This window comes from Gouania willdenowi, chromosome 4 (assembly GCF_900634775.1).
Source record: "Gouania willdenowi chromosome 4, fGouWil2.1, whole genome shotgun sequence".
NCBI classification, from domain to species: domain Eukaryota; kingdom Metazoa; phylum Chordata; class Actinopteri; order Blenniiformes; family Gobiesocidae; genus Gouania; species Gouania willdenowi.
In genome coordinates, this window is record NC_041047.1 from 18,526,109 (window position 1) to 18,550,940 (window position 24,832).

Here is a 24,832-nt window from a genome sequence, read left to right on the forward strand (position 1 = left end):
ATCAGGTAAATTTGAGTGACGATCTAGCAAGAACTGATATACTGACATACTTTATCATTTATGTCATTTATACGTTGGAGTGCAAAATTAATGTTGAATTTTCTCTTTTTCCCCACCTAAAATCTGTGGCCCACTTAAATGGTTCATATTTGGACCCAAACTTAAATGAGTTTGACACCCCTGTTGTAAAAAAAAGGTTTTATTTTATTTTATGTGTAGCAATCTTTGCTGCTTTTAGTAGCTGCAAAATTGTAAGGCGTTTGTCTGCCCTTTTATTGTACTTTATTCTGAAATATTTCTTAATGCCAGTAACGTCATGTGTGGTAAACAAGTCTCTTAATTTAATAAACAGTTAAAATCTTGGTTAAATTAGATTTGATACCGAGCTTTGTTATTTTCCCAACAAGAGATTAGATTAGACTGGATTAAAAAGAGAATTTCAGGTGTGTTTCACCAAAAAAAAAAAGGTAAATGTTACTTACGTTTCCTAAATTCATTGCAAATCAACAGTGGATTAATCTGCTGCCAATAAGCAATGTGTTTGTTTCCATAAAAGAGCAACACTATTTTCAAAAAGATTTTAGAGTAAAAACCCCAAATACCTCATAAAATCCAAAAGTTCAGTTTGAAAAAAGCCAATTTTTAGTCACCTTTTACATTTTTAATTATAAACCCTTAACCTTTCAAAAATCACACTGAAGCAGATGTTTTGTTTTTTGTCATCTTGATACTAGTCATCATTACATTTCATGCAGTTCAGTCCCATACACAAACACATTCTGTTGTTTACACAGTACACGTCAACACGTCGTCCTCGTAATCCAGACAAACATCATTCATCACAAGAGGAAACATTAGCACTACATTTCATACAGATGTGGCCACAGCTGTGTTTCAGCAGAACCTGCACATGATGGGGTCGTTCTTGTGTAAGTCTTTAGGAGTTCAAGCACTTGCAAACGTAAAGACGACATGGCATTGGGTTGTGCTTTCGTTTGTCGTTTTAATGGAGAAAGTGGCGTGTGCTGCGCTCGTTTCCCTTTGCCACGTCAGAGCAATGACTTCCTTTCTGCTGTTTGTTGTGCGGCCGCTAAAAAAAAAACAAAAACAAATACTGACAGTTGTCCTTTTTGTGCGACGACCAGAACACACATGTTCAGGTCCTCGTTTTGAACATATCTTATGTCGGTTTAGTACAACAATCTGAGATGAAAATCCCCTGCTTTGCCCAACATACACCCCCCTCCCTCTATGAGAACTGTACAATGCGTTCCACAACAATGGCAGCATGAGAAATGAGATTCATCTAATTTCAAGGCACTAGCTAGTGCCTCAGAGAGCAAACATAGCTCCAAAGAAAGGACAAAAACAAGAGAAAAGTGCGACTGGGGTCTGCAAGATTATTTTGAACATGTACAGTTAAAAAAAAAAAATGTTGTGGCTGTAGAGGACTTCTGTTTCGTTACGAGTCAATTCATCAACAGTAATTGTAATATATTAAAACAATAAAAAAAGGTGCTTGGCAACAAAGTGTCCAGTAAATTATTATTAGTCAAAGGATTTCAGACATGTTTGCAGGGCTTTGGTTCAGGAGCATCCAATCTGTTTACAGACCCCCTTTCCTCTGCGTAGTCCATTCATGTCTATTTTTATTTTTTCAATTATTTCACACCAGTTCTTGTGAATAAACTTTTTCACTAATCCAGCATCACGGTTCAGGCCTTTTCATACGTCATCGTCTATATAGGGGATGTCTGGGTCAGAAAACCTTCTTTGGCCCTTTGGGTTGTCTGCCTCACGTTGCTGCAGCTGCTTCTGTTGCTGCTTAGGGGAGCATGGAACCATGGCGATGGAGGAGGAGGAGGAGGAAGCAGAGGGGGGGCAGGAGGGAAACCTGGACGTGAGCTGAAACTCAGGGCTGTCGATATACAGAGACTGAGTGCTGTCTTTCCGACGGCCAGGATGCTCTCTTCTCCTGACGCTGAACTTAGACGCTACGTTTCCAGGAGGAAGGAGAGCTGGGGCTGGGATCAGGGATGCATTCTGGGAACAGATTCCTGGTGGGAGTTTGACCGTATCTGGGATGACGGGGTTACGCCGTTGTAGCAGATGCCTGATAGAAGCGTTGGAAAATTCCGAAGTTGAGGATGCGCAGCTGGACAGTGATGAGGTGGAGCTGGCCGGGGTGAGGTTGGAAAAAGAGACACGTCCGCCGGGAACTTTGGGTCTGAGAGACAGGTCAGAAGGTTTGGGGGGACAAATTGGTCGGTGTCTCCTCAGCTGTAGACAACCTTGTCCTACAACAATAAAGAAGAAAAAAGCAGAAGCAGCTAAAAAAAAAAGCAGTAAAAATCAAAGTTTACCAGGCTCAACAATTCACAAATCAGTCCAAGATGGGGTGATAGAAATGGGAAATCATGCAGACATGGCATCCCATAAAAAGTTGGATCAATAACGATATCAGAACAAACACGGTGGCAGATGCTGAATGAACTTGGGCTGAAGTGTGACAGCATGCCTCGGGGCCACACATGCACTTTCACAGACACAACACACAAAAACACGTTTGCTGTTCTTCCAACCTGCTGTGTAACAGAGCAGACGTCACCGCCCCCAGCACCATCATGAGTCCAGACCTGTACCATAAAACAAAGGGCGGAACCCCGCGTGCCCGGGGGTTCAGTCAGAGAGCCACGAGTGAGCCAGAGGAACACGTGGAAGGAAGGTAAAGCTCCCACTGTTTGTCCAATACATACCATCAACTTCTGAGCAGTGTGCGGAGGAGCGCTGCTGCTGCTCGTCCAACAGATTCTCTGAGCTCAGCGACGCTTCGGAGTCCAGGTTCTCCTGATCTGAGCCCTGCTGCTCCATCTCAGGCAGTCGACAAGCCAGATCCTCCCTGAGAACACACGAGTGTAAAGGACCTTAGTGACACGGGAGACTAAAAAACACCACAACAAATACAAACAACTGCACACAAAGGAAATGTATTATCAAATTTACTTTGCAAAATTGCATTCTGGTTTACAAAACCTCACTTCAAAGTTTATCTTGAAACCAAAATGTTCTTTAAATTTTAAAAAGGTAAAGACAAAGTTTAAGATAATTGTCAAACGCTTCCAAATTACACTACAGGAAGGAGAATGTTCATAACTTCTGATTGTACACAGCAGCTGTTAGACATAATGGCCCTCATTCATCAACAGTGGCGGCTGCTGGTCTTTCATGCAGGGGAAGCTCATTTTCTGCCTACTTCAGAAAATTTATCTGTTTATTTAAATGTGAATTCTAGTAGAATTCACATTTTGTTGTCAACAACTATTTGTAGATTATCGCACACGCACGTAGCTGCTGCGCGCTGGAGTGTGAGTGTTTGGTGAAAAGTCTCACAACACAAGCAGTAACAGTCTCCACAAACACCAAAAACAGACACTAGGTTTGTCAGAAGTTGATTCGCTATGAGAGGATCAGCAAAGTCTCCGTGTCAACACAGAGCAACGGACTGAAATATTTGAAAAACCCGCCTGTGTGCTTACAACGTCATACTCTCTGATTGGCTCATTTCGCTGTCAATCAAAATTGAATTAGCCTGAGACAGATCATCCAATCATCATCCATTATTCCAGCGTCCGGAACAGACAGATCCAGCCCACTGCTCCATAGACCTCCTGTGAAGCCCGGCGTCCGATGGGCGGGACTAAGTGCGTCATAACCGAGCATTTATCCAATGAGCGTCTAGTTTGACTGCAGTGGATCAACCCCTAAATCCTCTCCCATTGAAGTCAATTGAAGCTGAACTTCACCACAGTTTATTAACACTGTGACGCTGCGGTAATGAATGAAGAACGTCACGCTGTCACTGTCAGTTTCCTGTTATAAGAAGCTGATTCTGAACTAAACATACATGTGTTCTGTCATATATTTAGTCAATGAAATGTACACACAACACTACATATTTGACCACTGATTTTAGGGGAAGCTGAGGTTCCCTTGTAGTCTTAAAGCATCCGCCACTGTTCATCAACTGTTCGTACGTTCAGAACTCAGCGTGCGACGTGCGTTTGACCATATTCACGCAAGCTTCGGTATTTACCAATTTTGACAAGCATTTATTACGATCAGATCTCACGTCTGGTCTGACCACATATACGCAAATCCAAGCCTTTGGTTTTGTGGTGCATAACAGCAAAATCTGACTGAGACTGAAAATAAAGTATTAAACAAGCCTCAGCTGTCATTTAAGCATAAGCAGACACATTCAGAACAAATCTAATCTGATTATTAAAATGAATTAAACAATCAAATTAATAAAAAAAAAAAAAAGATCACATTATTACTGTTACCAACTTTTTGGATAAACACAGACAAGGGACAACATTTAGTCATTTTAAGGCTTTTTTAAAAGCGATTTGATCGTTAATTTCTTTTAATGTGATATTTATTGCCTAAGGCGTGTGGACTGAGGTCGATATAAACATCATATCTGTGTGTCTCCAGAATCTCTGTTGTGAAGTTGCTCAGAGCGCACACAGGGGGGCAGACATTACCAAATGTACACTTGAATTTGCACCCATTTTCATGCAAGGTTGATAAATGAGGGTTAATGTGTTCACAGAGGAGGATTTGTGTACTCCAAAAACTTCCTCTAAATCCAAACATTGAGAAAAAAAATATAATTTTTTGAAAGGAGGTGAAATAATATTCAAAGATGTGAATTCTGTGTGTCTCAACTAAAGGCACTTTAAACTCGTAGCTTGAAAACTGTCACGAAAGTAAAGTTTTGAGGGATTACACGCAATCTGTTGCTTTGACTGCGACTCCACTGGTGTGGAAGCTTTTCTTACTTCTCCTGTTTGATGGACTTGATGCGTTCCACCAGGTTATTCTCAGCCTCCGTGTCCGAGTCCAGACGCTCGTTCTCGGGGACTACGCTGAGATCAGCAGTGGGCTTTTCATGAACCTGCAAAGGGCAGAGTGTCACATTCTGATGCTAAAACCAACTCAACCTTTTCAGCACTTGTGGTAAAAATAAATTAGTTTTATTTAAAATCACAAAGTTAATTTGACTAAAATATAAATACCAAAAAAAAAAAAAAAAAAAAAAGACAAAAATTGTTAGTTCAGGCAAAGACAAATAAAGATGAATGGCTTTTCATGCATCAGCACATGGACACTAGTGAGGTGAGCTAATTTAAAAGGAGATTAATGAATGTATTAATGCAACACATATGTATAGAAAACAAGTACAAGTGTAAATCAGCCAACACTCCAACACAATTCACTTGAACTAATTGATGTTGAAGTTTGAGATCTTCACTCAGTCAGATGAACACCCTTAATTCAAACACCAACCAACAACATTCTACAGCAAAAAAGCCCAATCCTTCATGCCACAGGCAGGAAATGAGCCCAGTCACCATGCAATCTACTCCCAGTTAGTATGAAGGAATAAGTCATGTTCAAATGTGAGTTAAAAATGAGTAGAGCCAGAGGATCACCGACTCCTAACATACCATGCATGAGTGCTCCAACATGTCACTACTACACACTACAGCCACTAGATCTACAGTACCAGGAGAACTTAATGATACATACCACCACTCCTTTGTAAGGAGCTGAGTACCTGAGGGGTAAATGCAGGTAGTGCTAAAGAGAGACAAGAAACATTGGCCATGTTAACCCTAAGAGCTTCTACTTTTCACTTTATTAAAGGAAAGAACAAATTCACTGGCTTTTGGAAACACACAACAGGGTCATATCACTATTTATTAGTACAATTTAACTGATTTCCTGTCACGTGCTAAAACAAGGAGACAGTTAACACATTAAGGACTGCATTCTGAATGGATGAATAGAATGGAATAGAATCTCACCGTGTTCTTCCTCTTGAGTTTAAGCTGATTGACTGCCAGAGTCTCCGCGTACTCAAGCTGCTCGATCTCCTCCATCTTTTCATTGTAGCGTCGGATCTGTTCATTAATGACCATCTCAACACAGCTGTGGACAAAAGAAGAAAGAACCAGGTGTAAGAATCCCAATACTTTATGCGCATTTGAGGCTTGAGTTTGAATCAAAAATTAGGAAACGTGTAGAAATTCAGTATTCAACATCCATCCGAGATCCCTCTGCAGCACTGAAGTGACTTTTTGGAAGTGCAGGATATAGAACAGAGATGGGCAACTTTTATTACAGCAGGGCTGATGTGAGCGCAACATTATCAACATTAATGGCAGCATTTAGAATACTGAGCATTATACAGGACAGAACAAAGGGTTATGTATGTTTTTCTTGTCGTTTTGAAGTAGTTTTGTGTACGTTGCCGTTTCATCTATTTTTTCGCCCATCTTTGAGTATACTGGGACCATTGTCACCCTCTATTTGTGAGTGCTTGCAGTGTTTCCTAATCTTTTCCAGCTGAAAATCGCTGCTTTGCCCTCCATTTGACTCATACAATGTCTTAAACAGATTTCACATAGAATCTAAATTCTCTATTTTGGTTCTTGTGAGTCACCAGGTTTGTTCAGAGTGATGAGTTGGAAAACACTGACGACTACTTCTCTTGGATTTGACTCATTCTTCTTCTCTTTGCTGTATCAACAAGTTTTTTGCTCTCAGATGTTTTTTTTTAAGCAGATCAAAGCTTATGCATTGGTGTTTACAAAATAAAAAGGAAAACTGGGACAATGATCCATTGATACATCAAAGAAATCTGCAACTAACCACACCCAGGACAATGATGTGTATATTATCGACTCGGATTTTCAACTCCAGTCGCCTTTACAATATGAACATATACAATGTTTGCCTACGTGGTAGTTTTGGCAACATCCTTCATGCTGAGCAGTGGGTCTGCGCTGTCAGGACAGCGAAGGATGCACGGTGCAAACACAATAGCCAAGGAGTTAGAAGACATTCGGTTGGAGGCCTCCTCTTTACACACCCTGTGGGGAGAGACACAATGTTGTAGGTGTATTCATATAAACTAGTGCCAAGTAACCTAGTGTGAGACTGGTGACAGCATTTTTACCTAACAAGGTGAAAGACGAGTCTCTCCAAGGTGTTAAAGTTGGCTGTGGGCAACTCCTCCAGCACTTTGTAGATTGCTTGAAGCTGCTCCTGCTTCTCTGGGAGTTCTACCGATAATAGAAATCAGCAGATTAACCAGCAAATACAACCGTTGTGTCTAAATACTGATAGTTCATTAAGTCTAAGTGGGGAATATTGTCCTCACCCACGGCATGTAGGAAGTCACTGTAATGTGTAAATGTCATGAGTGGGTCTGGGAGTTCCCTTAGCCACTGCTTCACCAGGCCTGTCACCGTGTGGATGGGATAGTCCTCCAAGCACACCAAATGAGGGTCTAAACACAAATAAAACATGTATTTACCAGTGAAATACACTTCAGAAGCTAATAGTCTAGGCTTAAAAGAAAAAAGGTGCAAACAATTATTTTTCCCCACCGGTCTCGAGTCGTTGGTGCAGCACTTTAATCCGATTGGCGGAGCCGGATTTGCGATAGATGCCCTCTGTGTAGAGGCCGTGCATCTCCACGTGCTCCAGCATCATCTCCAGCACCATGGGCACAGGGCTCTTATCACTCACCAGGTGACACACACGCACTCCAAAGTGCTGCCCCGTGAACTCCTCGTCACTCTGTCAATAAGGACATAATGTTATGCAACTACCACTACAGTAATGCTTTTAAAAATCAATTTTTCACATTAAAACTATATGCATCATTTCAGCAAATCATGCTTCCACACATCCTAATTAGGGGCTGCTCTGCTGGTCGTCTTTGGTTCAAACTCTTTTTCAGAGCTTGTGAGAAAAGAAAATCCTAGAAAACTCTAAGGTAGATCCATGTGTGCACAAGAAAGTATAGTATTATGTGTGAAAAGATACCCAGTGCATGGGAAAAACCTCATCATTCACCCCGTCTACACCGTCTTAATGACAATACGTACCTTTCTTGCTGAAAAGGAGGAGCAATCCGTAGTTATTTTGCAGATACACTTCTTGTGGCAGACCATTTTACAACCTGTGGGATGGATCAAATTATTTGTTTAAATCCTTGTATATGTAACAAATGAGCAGCTTAAGCCTTTTTTGTGACGTCAACTCACAGCTGCACATGTATGCTTTCTCCATGCCCCATATGTAAGAGCTGCACTGGTCACAGGACTGCATTATGTTGACCTGATAGTTGACAAAGACGTGATCCAGGGGGCTCTCCACCTATTACGAAAATTATCAACAATCTGCTATCTGTACAACTAAGAACACAAAAAATGAAAATGTACAATCCGTGTACTCTTACAATTTTATCTTTTTTCCTCCTTTTCTTTCGGGCTTTGGCTGGCTGAAAAAGACAGAAATAGAAAACTTGCGTGAAGTCAATCTTTAAATATTTGGATTGCTGGGGAAAGGAAAGTATGTCACCTTCGCAGGCTCAGCTTCCTCCTTCTTCACCTCTCCTCTAATAAAGCCATCCAGCACTGACTGGAACAGGTTGACCACGAGCTGGACCTCTTCCTTCTGTTTGTTTCCTGCCAAGTTAATCACTTTGTTCTGATATCCTGTCATCAGACCTTTGTAGCCAATAGTGGGTTTCTGTTTAGAAAGAAAAGATGCGAGGATGAAGAAAAATAGCTTTTCTGAGTATGTATGATGTGTAGGTTTCATGTCTGCTTTCACACTCACAGGAAGGGAATACATGGCTTTGATGGTGTCTCTGAACTGCATGGTTGCCGTGATGAAGATGCCTTCTGCGGCTGACAGTGGTTTGCCCCTGGAGCGGAAATCATTGACCTGGAGTGGAATACAAACCGTTTTCTGTCACACCTCTATAAGCCCAATTGGCATCATCAATTAAAAAATTGGATAAGAACATTTTCCAAGTGGTTAACATATTGGCTTTTATTCACCTGGTTACCAAGGAACTCGTCGAGATGCCGCAACTCGTTGGAGTTGGTGATTTCTCGGTCGAGTGATGCGTTCCATTGCTCGGACACCCGTGTGGCACGACTTATCTTAATTGTAGGATTTCTTCCTAAACCTTTAGCAGGACGGTCACTCTGAGACATGGAAGGCGTCCGAGAGGGGTGTCCAGATGTTGGTGCTAAGAGGAGGAATTGTTTTCAAACATAGCAACAAAAATGAATGGTGAATGTTCATGTGGAAAAGCTTTTCCAACTTGATCAAGCTGCATGAGTATCCATGACAAAGCAAAACCAGAGTAAAGGTATTGGGTTAATACTGTGCACAATCCTGCATGGGTCTATGTTTTCTTACAAAGCAAAAAGTGGAATTAGCTGGGCTTGTGTAAAATCATTATAAAACATCTGTGTTTTCTTGCCAAATTCTCCGACCGTGAGGTGGAAGTACGATCACTCAACATGGTTCAGGGGGAAAAAAGACTAAACAAATCTTGTGTCTGATTTACCTTCACCTGGTGTCGTTCTCTCACTGAGAATCTGAGCTAGAGTTAACTCTCCATTGTCTGGAGTCTGAGCTTCTTTGTGAGGTCGCTTCTTCAAAATCTTGCTGAAAAAACCTCCTGACCTGCAGGCCATGAAGACAAGAGAAGCTGAAGCACTGTATTACACGTTTTGTTTTGTTTTTTTTAGCGGAAATGACCAACAAACTGTCAAATAATAATCTGGGTTTACAATTTAACATATTAAATACAAAAGAAATTCCCCCCAAAAGAATGACATGAAAGGCATGTTTTCATTTTATTTGTGTATGAGCAAAGTCAGGGCCAGTTCACATCTGGAAGATACATTCACTGTGACTTTGGGTTGAAGGAATCCAGAAGTTTGCAGTTAGTGTGTAATACAACTCTAATCTAAAAATCTGTCCCAGGTTGTGAAATATAAACATTTTTTGTAAATGAGTGTAGAGTCTATTTCCCCAACAGTACTATAGAAGTTTCTAATTTTCCACTCTTTCTATCAACAGCCCAGGATGGAACAGGTGTGTTAACTATAGTCTCTACCTGTCTGGTGTAGATGGGATAGGCTGGCTTGAGTCCATATGACTTGATCCCTCTTGATGTTTCCTTCGGAAGGAGCTATGAATGTCTCCAGGAGAAACAATCTGTTGAACAAAGAACAGCACTGCTAACTGACTAGACTTGTGTAAAACACTAAATAAGCCACAAAAAAAAGAAGAAAAAAAATCCAACTATATCTAGAGTTGTTCTTTATTCACTTCCATCAGTCGACACTTCATTATGGATATTCTTCAGAGGAACATTAGAACATATAAAATACCTCTCTGGCTGCAACAGCACCAGCTCCTTCGAAACCAGGAGAGTAACCATCGAAAGAGGAAGATGCTGTATCACTTCTATGAACAGAGAGAAAGAAAAAAAGATTAAATCTAAACAAAAAGAACATTTTGTGAAATAGCGTCTTCAATAAAAAAACTAAACAAACACTGAAACTAAATAGCTTTCTTTGTTCCATTTTCTTCTATAAGAACTGATAAATCCATTGTAGCTGATTAACAAACAAATGTTAATCATGATAACAGTTTATGACTGTATTATTATAATGAGTTTATGCTGTGACATAAACGCAGTGTGTCATAGCTCATTCAGGAGTACTACTGCCTCATTACAATCAATATTATGTCTTTCAGGTTTGTTGTTAATATCAAATCCATCTAAAGGCTGATTGAAAAATGTTTTCTAACAAAACATACAGCGGTGGTTTTTTCGTCCTTTCAACGCCCTCGGTGAGCTCTCCATCACTCCGTCGCCCTTTCCACTTCTCTGGCTTCTCTTTAATGGCACCAGGGCGGCGTTGCAGGTTCACTGATCCCACTCCCTCACCAAGGCCGTTTCTCTCAGGCAAAGAGTCAATAAGTTGAAGAGACAACGTCGAAGGCCGGACTGGCACAGAGGAAGGAGGAGAATCTTTGGTCTCCTTCTTCCCCCCATTGTCTTCCTTCACTTTACAGGCCACAAAAGTGTACTGGTCCAGTTCTGCGCTGTCTGGATGCTTATTTAGAATATCAATGTCCTGTGAGCGACTTGTTTGATCCGTGTTGATGGCTACAGATGATGAAGATGAGGATGAGGCAGCACGTTCAGTCTCTCTCTGGTTGTGCTCCAGGCCTCGTCGTCTCCTCTGCTCTCTTTTCTCCTGGCTCCTGGTGGACTGGTTGCTGTTACTACGTAGGGGTTGTACTTTCTTAATGGACGTTGTGGAAGTAGCGCAGGTTTCTTTGTCCGGCCCCGGAAACGTGCTAAAAAACTGTGGTAAAAAGTTAGATGTAACCCCATCAGAGGGCAGAGCAGTACTGGTATTTGACAATCCTTGTGCTTGGTTGTCCAAATCCTCCTCATCCAGCAGAGGTCCCGCCTCTGCGTGGGTACCATTGGTCTCTAACTCCTCGTCTACATCCTCCAGATCTTCGTCTCTGCTCTCTTCCCCCTCCACCTCCTGAGTAGGAAGGTTCTTGTCCAGCGTCTCCTCTGTGATCAGCTCAATATCAGGATCTTCTCTTGTTTGAGGTTCTCTTGCCAGTCGCTGCTCCTCTTCCTCTCTTTTGTTCTTTTCTTCCTCAGCCTTTCTTGCTGCCTCCTCTTCCTCTGCTTTCCTCCTTACTGCTGCTGCTTCTTCCGCTGCTTTTCGTCTCGCCTCTTCTTCCTCCACTCTGAGTCTTTCCTGCTCTTCTGCAGCTTTTCTCCTCTGCTCTTCTTCTTCTCTCCTTCTCTCTTCTTCTTCTGCTCTCTTACGAGCTTCCTCCTCTTCTATTTCTCTCCGTTTCTCCTCTCGGATGGACTGGCACCTAAGACATAATTTGTAGGAAAGTTATGTTTTGCATAAAAGTAAAGTTTTGCATTTCCCCCATCGTATATAGAGTGTTTCATTGTTACCTCCTTCGCGCTGAGTGACCTCTGACCAGCGCTTGTATTTTTGTAGCACCCTTTCTTTGTTTGTGGTACTCTAATCTGCCTCTGTGTCCTCGCCACACCGCTTGAATGAGAGTGGCTGCTCGCCTCTTTTGCTCCTTTTGGCAGTACTGTCGCCATGACCGCTAACGGACGGAATTAAAAACAAACAAACATCAGGATTGTTCTTCTTTTCTTAAATCAAAAACAAAACATGGACAGTGTGGGAAAAAAGCTGCTGTTGCAATAACAGAAGATCTAAAAAATAATGTTGCAATTGAGTTTACCTGGATCAAGATGGCAGCCTGCCTCATGTCTACAAACTCCTTCCTCTGCAGACGAGCTCTGAACCAGCGCTGGAGGAAGATGATCTTGCGCATCACATCTTTGTGCAGCATGTCCTGCAGCTGCTGTCGCTCCAGCTCCTTCAAGAAAACCTGTAAACACAGAAGAGTATGAGTAATAATAGCTTGAGATGTGAGAATTAGGAATAAAAAGAGGGATTGAGCATAGCACCTTTGTTTTGCCTATCTGGTATGTGGTGGGGTCGAGTCCCAGTTTCTTGTCAAACAGTGTCGAGATCTCTTCTTTAAAAGCTGTGGCGTTTTTTGGCAACAAAACTCTGAATTGTTCAATGAAATCCTGCAAAAAAAAAAAAAAAAAACACGAGTGATACTTAACATATGGAAAGCATCTGGCCAACCTCACATACACATTGTATATGGCTGCGTTCACACTGCAGGCAAAAGCGTCCCAAATCTGATCTTTTTGCCCATATACGACCTGTATCAGATTTGTTAAACACAGTCTGAACAGCACAATTACATTTTTTTCAAATCCGACCCAGGTCACTTTCATATGTTGCCCTAAATCCGATACTTATCCGATTTTTTGCAATGCGACCTCAGTGTGAACGGCCAAGGTGGATTTGATGCGCATTTGATACGTTGATGTCACTTTGTAGCAGCAGCTGTAGCAGTGAGCGCAACAATGCAGCTGCGCACTGTCATCTGCTCACAGTGGACCAGAGAACAGACTTGAAGCAGCCACTGTTGATACAATCCTTTTTCCGCACATATATTGTCATTAGTTTTTATACATAGATTATGTAAATAGATCACTTGCACGCACTGCACCTGTTTATGTTTGACGTTCCCTTGTTTCCCCGTGCGCTGATCTGATGTTGACATTAACAGTTGTTTGTTAATAAAAGCGGGCTTACCATTAAAACAAATGTAAATATGTAATTTCTATGAGGACAAAATGAGGTTTTAACTGTTGAGTTTGGGTCAAAGCTTGAGGGTTCACATTATAGAATGGTGTGTGTTTAAAAGCAAATCAGCACAGCAAAAAGCCAAAACAAAATATTTGGCTCTCTTTTTCCTCGTCCTCCTCTGCACCTTCTCATTCATTTTCCGGTTCCCAATACACAAAAACTTTGAGACAAACGCAAAAATACGCATGCGGGTCAGTTCGGAGCCACAAACAGTTCACACTGGAGTATGATGCAGGTCACATTTTAAATGGTAATGTGAACTGCCAAACAAAAAAATCGTACCTCAACAAAAAAATCAGAATTGAGCATTAAGGCTCGCAATGTGTACGTAGCCTATGACAACATACTGTATGTATGTAAAATTGTAGACTTCATGTCTTAAAGTTCTAAAGAATTTATCATTAACACATGGTGCAGTATTATGATTTATTGTAAGAGAATTGTATACAAATTCTCAGAGCGGAGAAGACGACTTGCTTTACCTGGAATGTGTACTTGGCTCCGTACCCTGACCTCCTAATTCGGACCGTTTCCAGCATTCCTGTGTATCGCAGCTGTTGAACCACCAAGGCCTCGTCCAGATACATCTCCTTCTGCTCACAAATAGTTACAAAACAAGCATATTTGGCAGGGTCAGTCAAATTAAATGCAATTATTCACAATATATTCAACAGTACAAAATAAAATGATTCAGTATTAAACCCAATGAGGCCACAAACAGCCAAACCAAACTACATTCCCCAGGACCATGAAGTTGTTTGAATAAAAGAACAAAAGAAAGAAAAAAGTGTACCTTCTCTGCATTTGAGCGAATGCAACGAATGAAGAAGGGCTCGGCTCTGTTCAGAGTTTCTAACAGTTTAGTCAGTGACGTCTAAAGGAAAACAAGAACAAGCATTTCCCTCATATTTATGAAGAAGCTCTCCATTGTGGTTACAAGCTGCATGATAATAGCAGTTCATGTTACCTGAAACTGAGCACTGATGCTTGGAGTCTTCTTCTTCTTGTGGAGGTGGAGCAGAGACTTGGTAGTTCGATCCTGAAGCGTGAGGCCCACAATGTACTTTAACGATCGAGAGTCCAACAAACGCTGAACAACAGAAATACACATGTTCATTTTTTAGAACGATCAGGCTTCATTGACCTCAATGACTTTAGTTTACATTTCCTCCTGTGCTCCGGTTTACCTTTGGGATCGCCTGCCGCTGTTTGACACTCTTGTTTTTTCTGTGAAAAGAGAAAAGGTTGAGGGTGAGTTAGAGAGACGAGGCCCTGCGGTTTGAGAATGGAACAGAAGTGGCGGATGCAACAAGTGAAGTCTGGTTAGTATAGATGGGTGACTTCATGCGACATCAGTCAGTGATGACAGAAAACCTGCTCCTGCACAAATGAACAATGGGAGAGAACAGAGGCTGGGTTAGGTGACGTGGAAAAAAGGATGAGAACAAGGAAAGGGGACGAGGAGATGCAATAACATAGCGAGACCAGCAGAGGCCTCATCATACACAAATAGACATGCTTTCTAGCTCTCACTCCTACTTAGAATAATCATGTTTAGGTTCATCCATATTGTCATTGCTTCAAATGTGGGAAAGTCAAGAAACTTAATGTCCTTGCATGCCATCGATGTTCTTCTGTTGATGCTCATGCATGAGAAGCATTCATGACATTTTTTACCTCAAGGAAACGCATATGATAACAAATGAATAACATAATGAAGGGGTTTTATTAGCCTAGTTTAAATGACTTACTCATAAAATACTTGAAAAGTGGCTTTAAATGTCAGCTGTAACCAGGGGTGGACTGGCCATCTGGCATACCGGGCAATGTCCTGCTGAGCCGTGGACCCAAAGTGGGCCAGTCCAGTCTGCTATGTTTTCTTTTTTTGACGAGCGAGTGGAGGCCAAAAATGGTCCAAAAGTGGCAAGAAAAGAGTGAAAAGTGACTAAAACCGGCCAAAAGCAGTCAAGTGTGGCCGAAAAATGGGTAAAAAAAGAGGAAACGGGTGGCATGTAATGACAAAGGGTAGCTTAAATGGGCAAAATGTGGCAAACAATAATGAAAAAAAGGCAAAATGTAGGGAAAAAAGAAAAAAAGTGGTAATTAGTGGGCAAAAGTTAGCTTATTTGGAAAAAAAGTAGCCCAGAAAATTTAGGAAAGGACAAAAAATGGCTAAAAGTGTCAAAAAGAACATGCAAAAATTGACAAAAAATGGGAAAAAAAAAGGGATATTTATTGGTAAAAGATAGCTAAAGTCAGTCAGAACTTCTTGAAAAAGGGCAAAAAATGGACAAAGGAAGTTGCAAGCCAAAGGAAATAAACCAAAGGTTTTCTGGGGGAATTATAATCAAAATTAGGACATAAAGAGCCACATGTTGAGAATCACTGACTTAATAACAGCTTCTACATGGTGTCTGCTGATAATGTAGTGGGCTATTCTGGATAGAAAATGCCAGGGCTGAATTTTTGTCCTATTCCACCCCTGGCTGTAACTAATCATCTTTGACTTGGTGGGAGAACCTTACACATTAGCTATAAACTATAGCTTAAACAGGGTTTTATTAGGAGTATGTTCAGCCTGAGAGAAACTGGTGCCCGCTCTGCCTGCAGACTCACTGAAGAACGTGTCGGGGGAAGCGGATGCGACCCCAGGACTGCAGCAACTTGCGAGGGTCCTCACCATCCAGCTGCAAGTTCTTAATGGAGCTGATGATCTCACCATGCATGTCTCTGAACACAGCGAGCGTGCACAGAACCAGCACGGTCAGGGAATAAAAGGAAACAGGAGAGGAAGGAAAGGAAAGCAGGAGGGGGAGAATGAAGTGAAAGTTGAAATTGCCAGAAAAGAAAGGGAGGAATGACAAAAAAGGGGTAGGGCATGATAGAAAACTACTGTTAGGACACCCCAGATATATACAACGCACAAGCAACACAACAGCTGGGAAGCTTCGGGATGAAAACAATACTCATTTGTGTCTTTCCCATTATCAACATTTATCTACAAAGTGCCTGTCAGTCACACTGGACTGCAAAACCCATGCAGCCATACCCATTTTAAGAGGAAATACACACACACACACACATACACACACAGAAAGTGTCACAAGGACATGAAGATGTAGTGTTCACACAGTTAACATGCACAACTGGGCTGACGTTACGTAAAGAGTGTCCATCTGTGTCCAATGTCCATGCTGTGGTGGTTATTGTCTGTGAGCCTGTCTGTTGTTACCGGTGAGGTTTTAAATATATTGCACTGGGGCTGAGGTTACACTGGACACTGGGGCTGGTGAGGTTAAATATGAGGTTTTTTTTTGTGACGCAAGCTTGACCATGCAATTACTCTCTATACTTACCAGGACTGATCGTGAAAACAGAGGCCAGACAGCAGAAGGAATAGGTGTTCATAAATTAGCCTGTCAGTCTAACCTTTACTGCATGTTTGCTTATTTAAAAGACAAAATCATTAAATAAACAGCTACTGTATAATTGGGAGAACAAAAGACAAAAAACAAGATTTTGGCTCAGTGTTAAAGGTAAATTTATATTTTCTAAAGGTTTTCTTTGGATCTCTCCACATGCATGACTCTGTGTGTGCCTCTATATCCTCACAGTGGCTGGAGGTAAATCCCTACAGCTAATCGGAGCAAGAGAGCAAAACACACTCCAGAGTAAGAAAAATAAACCAGAGGAAAGAAATGGATCATCATAAGTTCATGAGGATTACTGTGAACTGATGGTTCACTGGACTACACTGTGTTACACTGTTAACTGCTCTACCTCTGAGATGTGACATGCTATACATTAGAAGCTGTAATGTTTACTTTTAAAGTAAACAGAATGTAAACTTTGAATACAAACATCAGCCGCTAGGTAAGCCCTTTTCCTTTTTGCTTGGCCTCATGTCCTCAATCTCTTTGCTTTCCCACTAAATTCACTTACTTCTTACTCTCATAACTAGCAAAGATGTCTTCAAAAGCCTCTAGAGGGCGCTCCTCAGAGTGATCAAAGTAGAAATCGAGCATAGATGCTCGTCTGTGGAGGGGAGAGGAAGAGGAGAAAAGACACACACACTGGGGTCACTAAAAGGAAAAGGACGATACAAGGGATGGAGGCAAAGAGGATACATTGTATTTTGTCCAGGTGTGTGTGAAATGTGTTCAACATTTTCTGTGAATTTTTTAAGGACACCGATTCATGAGTTATTGTGAGTCATGTTGAAAATAAACACATTACACAGCTGAAAAAAAGAACCCAGACCAACAGTTTGCCACCTTGTTCTCAGGTAACACTGCAGACAGATATGACCAGCCTGCTGCCTGATGGCTCAAAAACCAATATCAACCAACAGAGTCAAATGTGTTTTATAATCAACAAATTGCTTGCATTACTCACTTGTACATTCGCTCTATTGGAGCATTGGACCGTTGGAGCTCTCCTAAAGGCGTTCTGTAGATTGGACGTACAACACCTTAAAAAAAAAAAAGGGTAAACAAGTGACAGAACAGTTACTTCTAAATGTATTGTCAATGACTGCAGCATTTCTGCCTGCATTGTTCTATTGATCTAATCAGTGATCCACATACAAAGAGGGTCATAGGTCAATAAGGTCCACTGAAAAGCAGCAGAATGGTATGAGGGATTGTAAATTGAAGAGAAAAAGGTTAAATTTGGTGAAGCCTAAAATTTGTGGCCTCCACATTATTCCCGATGCTGCTGACATGAAATCCTAATTACAGAGAGCAGGAACTGCAGCACTTTGAAGCTTTGGTTTGCAGATATGACAGTAATGACAAATGCAGAACACCATGCTGCCTGCCTTCATTGAAACCTTTACCATGACAACCAGTGTTGACACTAGTTAAATATATTCTTAAAACTCTTAAATCGTACACTAAAAACATACCCGCGGTTTTAGCTGCCCACACTCGTCCAGCTTCATTGAAAGCAGCGATGCCCCTGATGGTGGCTCGCAGGATGCCCCATCGAAACATGGCCACCGGGTCCATTCCAATGAGCTGCCGCACATAAGCTCTGTCACTGCTTCGCAGCAGAGCAACAATGTCTGGACGCATGTGATCCGTGTTCTTCTCCCTGAAATCCTGTTGAGTGAAGTAGAAAATAACCATTAGACAAGTCAAACTAATAAATAAACATAGCTGTGTGACATTTGACTGGAGAATGTTTTAACAAACATGGTCTTTTCATTTAGTTTTTTTACTTTACCTTGATTTGGTATTTGACTCTCCCAGCAAAATGCTTAATGACGAATGCAGGCTCCATAACTGGAGTAGGTACAAAATATTTATTCCCCTGATGCTGCTGCTTGAATTTGGCTAATAATGTCTCATCCGTGGCATGTGGAAAGCTAAGGCCCAGGAAATGGAGGAAAGGGACAAACAAACAACAAAAAAAAAAAAACAGAGAAAGGCAGATAATGTGACAGGAAGAGAAAAGAAATATTAGAAAACAACAACTACAACATGTATGCCTATTATTAGCTACACAACACATTTCAAACTGAAGCCTCCGCTGCTGATCTTACTTGCTCTCCTCGTCCAGCAGATACAACAACCCAGTGGGTTTCTTGCTGATGAGATGGATGCAGCCAACGTTGTCTGTGTAGTCAATGTTGTGCCAGGTGATTCCCTCTGCTTGGTACTCTTCCTATATCAAGGAATAACAAGCTCTTTCAGTCTGGTTTGCAGTTTTGTAGTGGTTTTAAACCACCCAGAGGAGCCAATCATGCATAGGTGTGCATTTTAAAGTGCTGATGGGTAAAGTAAAACAAACAGTCCACCTGTTCCAAATTAAAGATGTGATGGTTGAAGTAATACTGCAACTGCTCATTGGCATAGTTTATGCAGAACTGCTCGAAGCTGTTGGTCTCAAAGTCCTCAAAGCCAAAAATGTCCAGGACACCGATGGACAAACACTGAAAAACAACACAAACTGAGCACCAGGGAGACACAGGGTACAAAATATTCATTCTGTAATGATCCGCTATTAACTTAAAAATGAACTCCATTTACATATCTGATTGCATCTTTTTAGGGTTACAGAGCAGTGCTGTGTGCGTGTCTTTACCGGGATAGACTCCTCCATGTCTTTCTTGTTGAGCAGAGCGTGATTGATGCGCAGAACGATCCAATCGAAGAGGGCACTGTACAGTGATTTGGCCATGGAGTCTCTGGCTGTGATTGCCTGATGGAGAAAACATAACTACTCACTCAACAGTAGAGTGCATTGAGAAAACAAGGCTATAGAACCTAACAACAACAACAACAACAAGACAGAGATACTAAAAGTAAAAAATGACAAAATCCATCTACTAAGAGGAGGTTAAAACAATATTTGACAACTTAAAGCTGCTATCCGGAGTTTCTGAGAAACGTATCGATGTCCCGCCCTAAACAGATCCACCACCTCCCACTGCCTCTCCCAATCTACCAGAAGCAACGCCCCTACTTTTCTACACACGCATCGTGGAACATAACAAGGTCGCATCGGGTCGCATTGATATAGGTCTATAGGTCAGGTAAGAGCCAAAATCATATTTACCTGTTTTCTGTTGTAACGTGTTTCCATGCGCAGTTCCGCATTCACTTTGATTGACAGTCTTAAAACAGGAAGTCGAAGCCTATTGGCTGGGCGCACTCGGCGATCGATTCTATTTGTATGGGGGTCTATAGGACGAAGGAGGGACTTGGCTACCGGCAGTAGACCACAGTAAAAGACTAGTAAGGTATTTTTTCGCATTTCAACAGAATCATACATCAACATAGATTTCTCAGAAACTCTGGATATCAGCTTTAAGCCAGTGGTTTCCAACCTTTTTTGGGATTTGACCCCATTTTGATTTCCCAAATTTCTGGTGAACACAGACATTTTTTCTCTAGAATTAGTTGTTGATCATGTTTGTTCTACTGTGTAACAAATACAGAGTAGCCAGGATTAGTGCACACCTGCTCAAATATTTTATTTAAACTAGATTTATATTTCAGAAAATGAAAGTATAAAATACAGATGTTTTAGATTGTATGTGGTGATTTAATTTGAAAAGAAATAATAATTAAAAAATAAAATTTTAATCAGTATTTTTTAATCAATTACTAGAAATTTCAGGCAATCCCACATAGAGTCACAACCCCAAGGATGAAAAAAACCTGCCTTAATCGTACCTCAGAGTGGCTGTAAGGGAGGATCAGCTTGTCATTGACAGTAACCGTTTTCCTTTTGGTCAGCGCTTCGACCAGCAGCTCCTCTTTAACCTAAGAGAAACACCCAAAGATCAGTGTGATCACCTGAGTCACAGCAAACCAGATCCATCTCTAAGACACGTTACCTTGAGGAGGTCAGAGAGGGTGGCCAGCACTTCAGGAGGTCCAACATCTAAGCCCTCCTCTCTGCCTGTAGAACTCTTTGTGTAGGTCACGTTACCCAGATACAAGATGGCAGAAAGTACAGTAAAGATTCTGCAACACAAAGAGAAAATGTACATCAACTGAATAGAGCAGGAACAAATGAGTCTTATGGTAACTAAAAATGACTGTGATGATCATCATCAATTAAGTAAGTTTGAAACTGAAAAGACGTTGCGCAATCACGCAAATTCAAACCATTTCTAATTCAATCATCCATCCAAGAACACGTTGAAATGACTTTCCAGCAGATAATCAAATAAAACTGTGATTGCGGGGATGTTCTGTGCATTACATTTCAAATTGAGAACATTCCTTTCAAATAACTCACTGTTTCTTGGTGGCAGGAAGAAAGCCAACCATCTCCATTGCCTGCTGCAACCTTTCAAAATCATGACGCAAGTCCTCCTCATCTTCTATCTTAAAATTTTGCTGCACAAGAAGAAAAAAGTAAATAAAAAAATGAGACAAACATCAGACTAAGACAAGTAGAAAAGAGCAGTGATTGTCAAAAGGAGGATGTGGACAGTGAAACATAGCGGGCGAGAACAAAGACAGCTTCATTAACATGCAGATCACACGTGTGCAGTGAGCCGTTAGTGCACAGGCTCTGCGCTCTTCATGGAAAACATGTCTGTCTCAAAGTGGATAACAGTGTCTTCTTTTGGGTTAACTGTAGTTATCCTAAGGGTTTCACTGACTGTACAGCTCATATTTAAAATAGGATGATCTGCTAGTGAATTATACCTGCTTGAGGTAGAAATACTCTTCAGGAGGCAGCAGTTTGAACTCCTTCCTGTCCTCCTCAGACGCCCCCAAAAGCAAGTAGTAAAAGACATGATAGTTCCTGAAAACAAAACACATACTGTATCTAACATGATGTTATTACTTGAGGAACATTTTCTTTGAACTGATTAAAACAAAGGTCACAAGTGCACTTATCCGTGATTATTGAGTTTTGATTGACATTCTTCATTTATCCGACCGAGCAGTTATCAGTGCCTACGAGCTCCGTGTTGACTGTAGTCTTGTTGATAGACCAAGAGTCAACACGCTGTGTCAAGCTAATACAAAGATCTCCACGTGTTGAGCTCAGTTTCCACTCGTGCAATCAGTAATCAAGTTGATTAGTTACACAGTGTTGTTGGAAAAGCACACGAGAATAATGAGTTTCATCACCAGGAAACGTAATGATCCTATGGTAAGTTCGGGCCCTTTTTTTAACATCATCCAAAAATAAAACTAAAGTATGGTGTGGAGTGGTGGAAAGCACAGGGAAATAATAAGGGGAAATGAATCAGGAAAACATGTCAAAATAGGAAACTAATGGATGAGTAATGCTCTTCATACTCCGTTAATGAAGACTAAATATAGTTGGCTTTAAAAGCAATAGTAAATTATCTCCTAGGTAACACACTGTATACCCGGTACTTAATAAGGAAATTACATAACTGTTTGCTGCTAAGATTGATTTAATTTCAGGTCACCAGAATGCATTAGTCAAGGATGGTGACTGATTCTTTACCAATATGTATCTCAGACAGACTGAGAAGAAAGTTTATTTTACTACACCTCACGCTTTTTGTAGGCAACTTTAGTGAAATTAGTAGCAACAACGCAGGAAGGCTTGACATTCTTTCAGTGCCAATTGTAAAAACTTACTGAAGAATTACAATTATTAAAAAGTATCAAAACCATTTTGTTGTTGCATTAAAAAGCAGCTGGATATCAATGCAATGGAAGCAGAGGAACGCTTTAAAGATTAGGTGAAAGAACTTTCAGAGTCAGCGACTTTATACTGAGATGTTAAGCTGAATGTCAGGTCCAACATCAAAGGCTCCAGAGGGATCCCCTCTTTGTTTACACATTTGGACCCCAAGAGGTCACTAGGGTGAGGGGTCGAACCCTTTCACGCCCCTCCTCACCTCTCATTCTTCTCTCTGGAGACCAGACGAGACTTCTCCAGGAGATACTTCTCCACTACAGCCCTGCAAGATAGACACACAGACAAAATAACACTGACACTTGTGTGGGAGTAAAGAGCAAACAGAGTACACAAGTGAGGAAACAGAAAAACATTTAGTGAGTGTGTCTGTGTGTGTTTCTGTGTTCAGGTCATGTGAAAGATATGAATGAATGAGGGGAGGAGCAGAGGTGGAAGTTGGAGCAGATGGTTTGAAGACTCAAAGAATGAACAAAGTGTCCGATCAGACACGGTGCAAGCATATCAAAACACATCATATTCCACATCAAATCATTAAGTGATATTAGTGTTCTTCAGTCTCATCGTGGACATTCAGATTGATACACTGACCTGAGGGATAACAAGACGTCAGTATTTTCTGTCATGAGATGTGTCATTTCAAAATCTATTATATTTATCTACTACAGCAGGCCAAGGCCATAAAGTTGCCTAAATCACATTTTACAAGTCAGACTTGTTCTTCTGATAGCCCGACAAAAACAAAACTGACGCCAGTTCTAATGATACACTAAGAATAGATTTTTGCCATGAAACAACACTGATGATGTCTGTCCTTAAAACTTGCAGTGAAATGAAAGACTAGCGTGGCAAAGTTTTATGCACATACAAGTTTGTCATTTTGACAATCACTGTGTAATTTAGCAGGCGTGTATGCCGGAAAAAAAAATCCCATTTTAAAAACTTTCCGGTTTTGAAAGAGGGGCACTTTTTCTAAATAAAATTTAAAAATCAAAATTGACCGGAAGTAAAACATACAGTATGTCTCTCTATAAAAGCAACGCGTCCTCGGCTCAGTTTCTATAATTACCAGTTTAGATAGTTACTGATGATAATAGTGGTGAAGTTAAACATCTATGACAGCATATAAGTTCATCAACTCAACAAAATATAAATTTCATTTGCCAATATAAAACTGAATCCTGTAGTTGTTTTTCTTTTGCAGTCCAATTTTATATTCACCTAGCTGCAAATGTTAACATGCCGAAAGCGTACAAAGAGTGAACAAAAACGTCAGGCAATGCGCCGAGCCCATGATGCTGAGTCAGCTGAAGCCAGGAATGCCCGCCGGGCCAGCAATGCTGCACTCCAGTCAAAGCTCCGCACGGCTGAATCCGACAACCAACGGACGACTCGACTGGCCAGCGACGCTGCACTCCTCTCGAGGCTCCGCGCGGCTCCCACTTTTCTATAGCAATACATACTTTCTACGGGCACTGAACTAGTATATATCAGTACAATGACAATAAAGATATCCTGTTTTGGTAACTGTATTTTTCTATACTATTCTATTCGATTCCCAGTGAGGAAGAATCAGCCAATCAGAGAGTCACAAAGAGAGAGCATTAAAACATCCGTCAGCCTGGGAGTGGAGCAGAGATGAAGAGCAGCCTCCCTTTGGCTAATCTCTTATTGACCGTTTGAATGGCTGTGAGTGGAGACAGAGAGAGAAAAGCAGCCTTTGTTAGGCTGTGTAGCCCTTTTTTTACTGAGTCTTTTACTGAGAGAAAGCAGTGAAACTGTGTGAGCAGAGCTGGCACACTCCCTAAACACCATAGACCGATTGCAATGACTAAATCATCATTGGTTGTTTTCTAGGATGATTCAAGGAGTTTATATTAAATCCTATAAATATAGTTAGTTCAACCAATACAATCGGAAAGAATTACACAACTTTTATTGTAGGCAACGAGAAAGGATGATGGCACCTGCAGCCATTGGGGAATATTCACGCAGGATATGTCATTAATACAGTAATTTACGTCCCTTATTACAATGTTATTTTTGAGCGCAAATTACATTATCACAGATAAAATAATATTTCATAATGCTCTAGTTGCAGACTAAATTTCAACTTCTTACATGTTTAAATCTGTACTGCATTTAGTAGAAAATGACTTACACATGTATCATATATCTGGTATTGTATGTCTTTGTGGTAGGTCTCGCATCTTCACACTGACTTGCCCTAGCTCGAAATTAGAAAACTATTGGAAGAAATTAATTAGAGTTTTTAACAGCCTTTAGTCTAGTTTTTATTTCTTGATAAAATTCTAAAAAATATAGCGTAGAGTTAGTCAGGTCGACAATATTATTGGACGAGTACTCCAACATTTTAACTCTGTTTGTTTTTATACTATCAATTTATTTGTAAAACTGTAAAAACTTTGAGGAGCCAGAAACTTTGTATTTGTATTTTTTTTTTTTTTTTTTAATTAGTCATAGACTAGTCATTGTAGGGCTGGGCAAAA

The 24,832-nt window shown here is 40.9% G+C and overlaps 1 protein-coding gene across 8 annotated transcripts in view; it reads right to left on the reverse strand.

The window, feature by feature from the left end:
• Positions 1 to 707: 707 nt before the first annotated feature.
• Positions 708 to 24,832, reverse strand: part of myo9b (myosin IXB) — a 55,030-nt gene continuing 30,905 nt past the window's right edge. Inside the window, exons 6-45 of one of the 8 annotated variants that reach the window (XM_028445341.1) lie at positions 22,525 to 22,587; positions 21,347 to 21,446; positions 20,931 to 21,031; positions 20,524 to 20,653; positions 20,360 to 20,449; positions 19,266 to 19,382; positions 18,979 to 19,113; positions 18,724 to 18,845; positions 18,405 to 18,546; positions 18,085 to 18,280; positions 17,574 to 17,649; positions 17,121 to 17,213; positions 15,795 to 15,908; positions 14,366 to 14,405; positions 14,146 to 14,268; positions 13,972 to 14,052; positions 13,661 to 13,771; positions 12,419 to 12,544; positions 12,190 to 12,339; positions 11,888 to 12,048; positions 10,708 to 11,799; positions 10,275 to 10,350; positions 9,998 to 10,098; positions 9,443 to 9,561; positions 8,925 to 9,118; positions 8,701 to 8,808; positions 8,440 to 8,610; positions 8,318 to 8,359; positions 8,124 to 8,235; positions 7,965 to 8,038; positions 7,461 to 7,653; positions 7,232 to 7,360; positions 7,028 to 7,133; positions 6,810 to 6,941; positions 5,874 to 5,997; positions 5,596 to 5,646; positions 4,845 to 4,960; positions 2,757 to 2,899; positions 2,583 to 2,636; positions 2,157 to 2,297 (exon numbers count right to left, since the gene is read on the reverse strand). In XM_028445341.1, coding sequence (XP_028301142.1) covers positions 2,623 to 2,636; positions 2,757 to 2,899; positions 4,845 to 4,960; positions 5,596 to 5,646; positions 5,874 to 5,997; positions 6,810 to 6,941; positions 7,028 to 7,133; positions 7,232 to 7,360; positions 7,461 to 7,653; positions 7,965 to 8,038; positions 8,124 to 8,235; positions 8,318 to 8,359; positions 8,440 to 8,610; positions 8,701 to 8,808; positions 8,925 to 9,118; positions 9,443 to 9,561; positions 9,998 to 10,098; positions 10,275 to 10,350; positions 10,708 to 11,799; positions 11,888 to 12,048; positions 12,190 to 12,339; positions 12,419 to 12,544; positions 13,661 to 13,771; positions 13,972 to 14,052; positions 14,146 to 14,268; positions 14,366 to 14,405; positions 15,795 to 15,908; positions 17,121 to 17,213; positions 17,574 to 17,649; positions 18,085 to 18,280; positions 18,405 to 18,546; positions 18,724 to 18,845; positions 18,979 to 19,113; positions 19,266 to 19,382; positions 20,360 to 20,449; positions 20,524 to 20,653; positions 20,931 to 21,031; positions 21,347 to 21,446; positions 22,525 to 22,587 — 5,368 coding nt within the window. In that variant the 3' untranslated portion in view covers positions 2,157 to 2,297; positions 2,583 to 2,622. Of the gene's footprint in view, positions 2,298 to 2,582; positions 2,637 to 2,756; positions 2,900 to 4,844; positions 4,961 to 5,595; positions 5,647 to 5,873; positions 5,998 to 6,809; positions 6,942 to 7,027; positions 7,134 to 7,231; positions 7,361 to 7,460; positions 7,654 to 7,964; positions 8,039 to 8,123; positions 8,236 to 8,317; positions 8,360 to 8,439; positions 8,611 to 8,700; positions 8,809 to 8,924; positions 9,119 to 9,442; positions 9,562 to 9,997; positions 10,099 to 10,274; positions 10,351 to 10,707; positions 11,800 to 11,887; positions 12,049 to 12,189; positions 12,340 to 12,418; positions 12,545 to 13,660; positions 13,772 to 13,971; positions 14,053 to 14,145; positions 14,269 to 14,365; positions 14,406 to 15,794; positions 15,909 to 17,120; positions 17,214 to 17,573; positions 17,650 to 18,084; positions 18,281 to 18,404; positions 18,547 to 18,723; positions 18,846 to 18,978; positions 19,114 to 19,265; positions 19,383 to 20,359; positions 20,450 to 20,523; positions 20,654 to 20,930; positions 21,032 to 21,346; positions 21,447 to 22,524; positions 22,588 to 24,832 lie in introns of those variants that run through there. The other 7 variants (XM_028445336.1, XM_028445338.1, XM_028445339.1 and 4 more) reach the window with 7 other exon arrangements.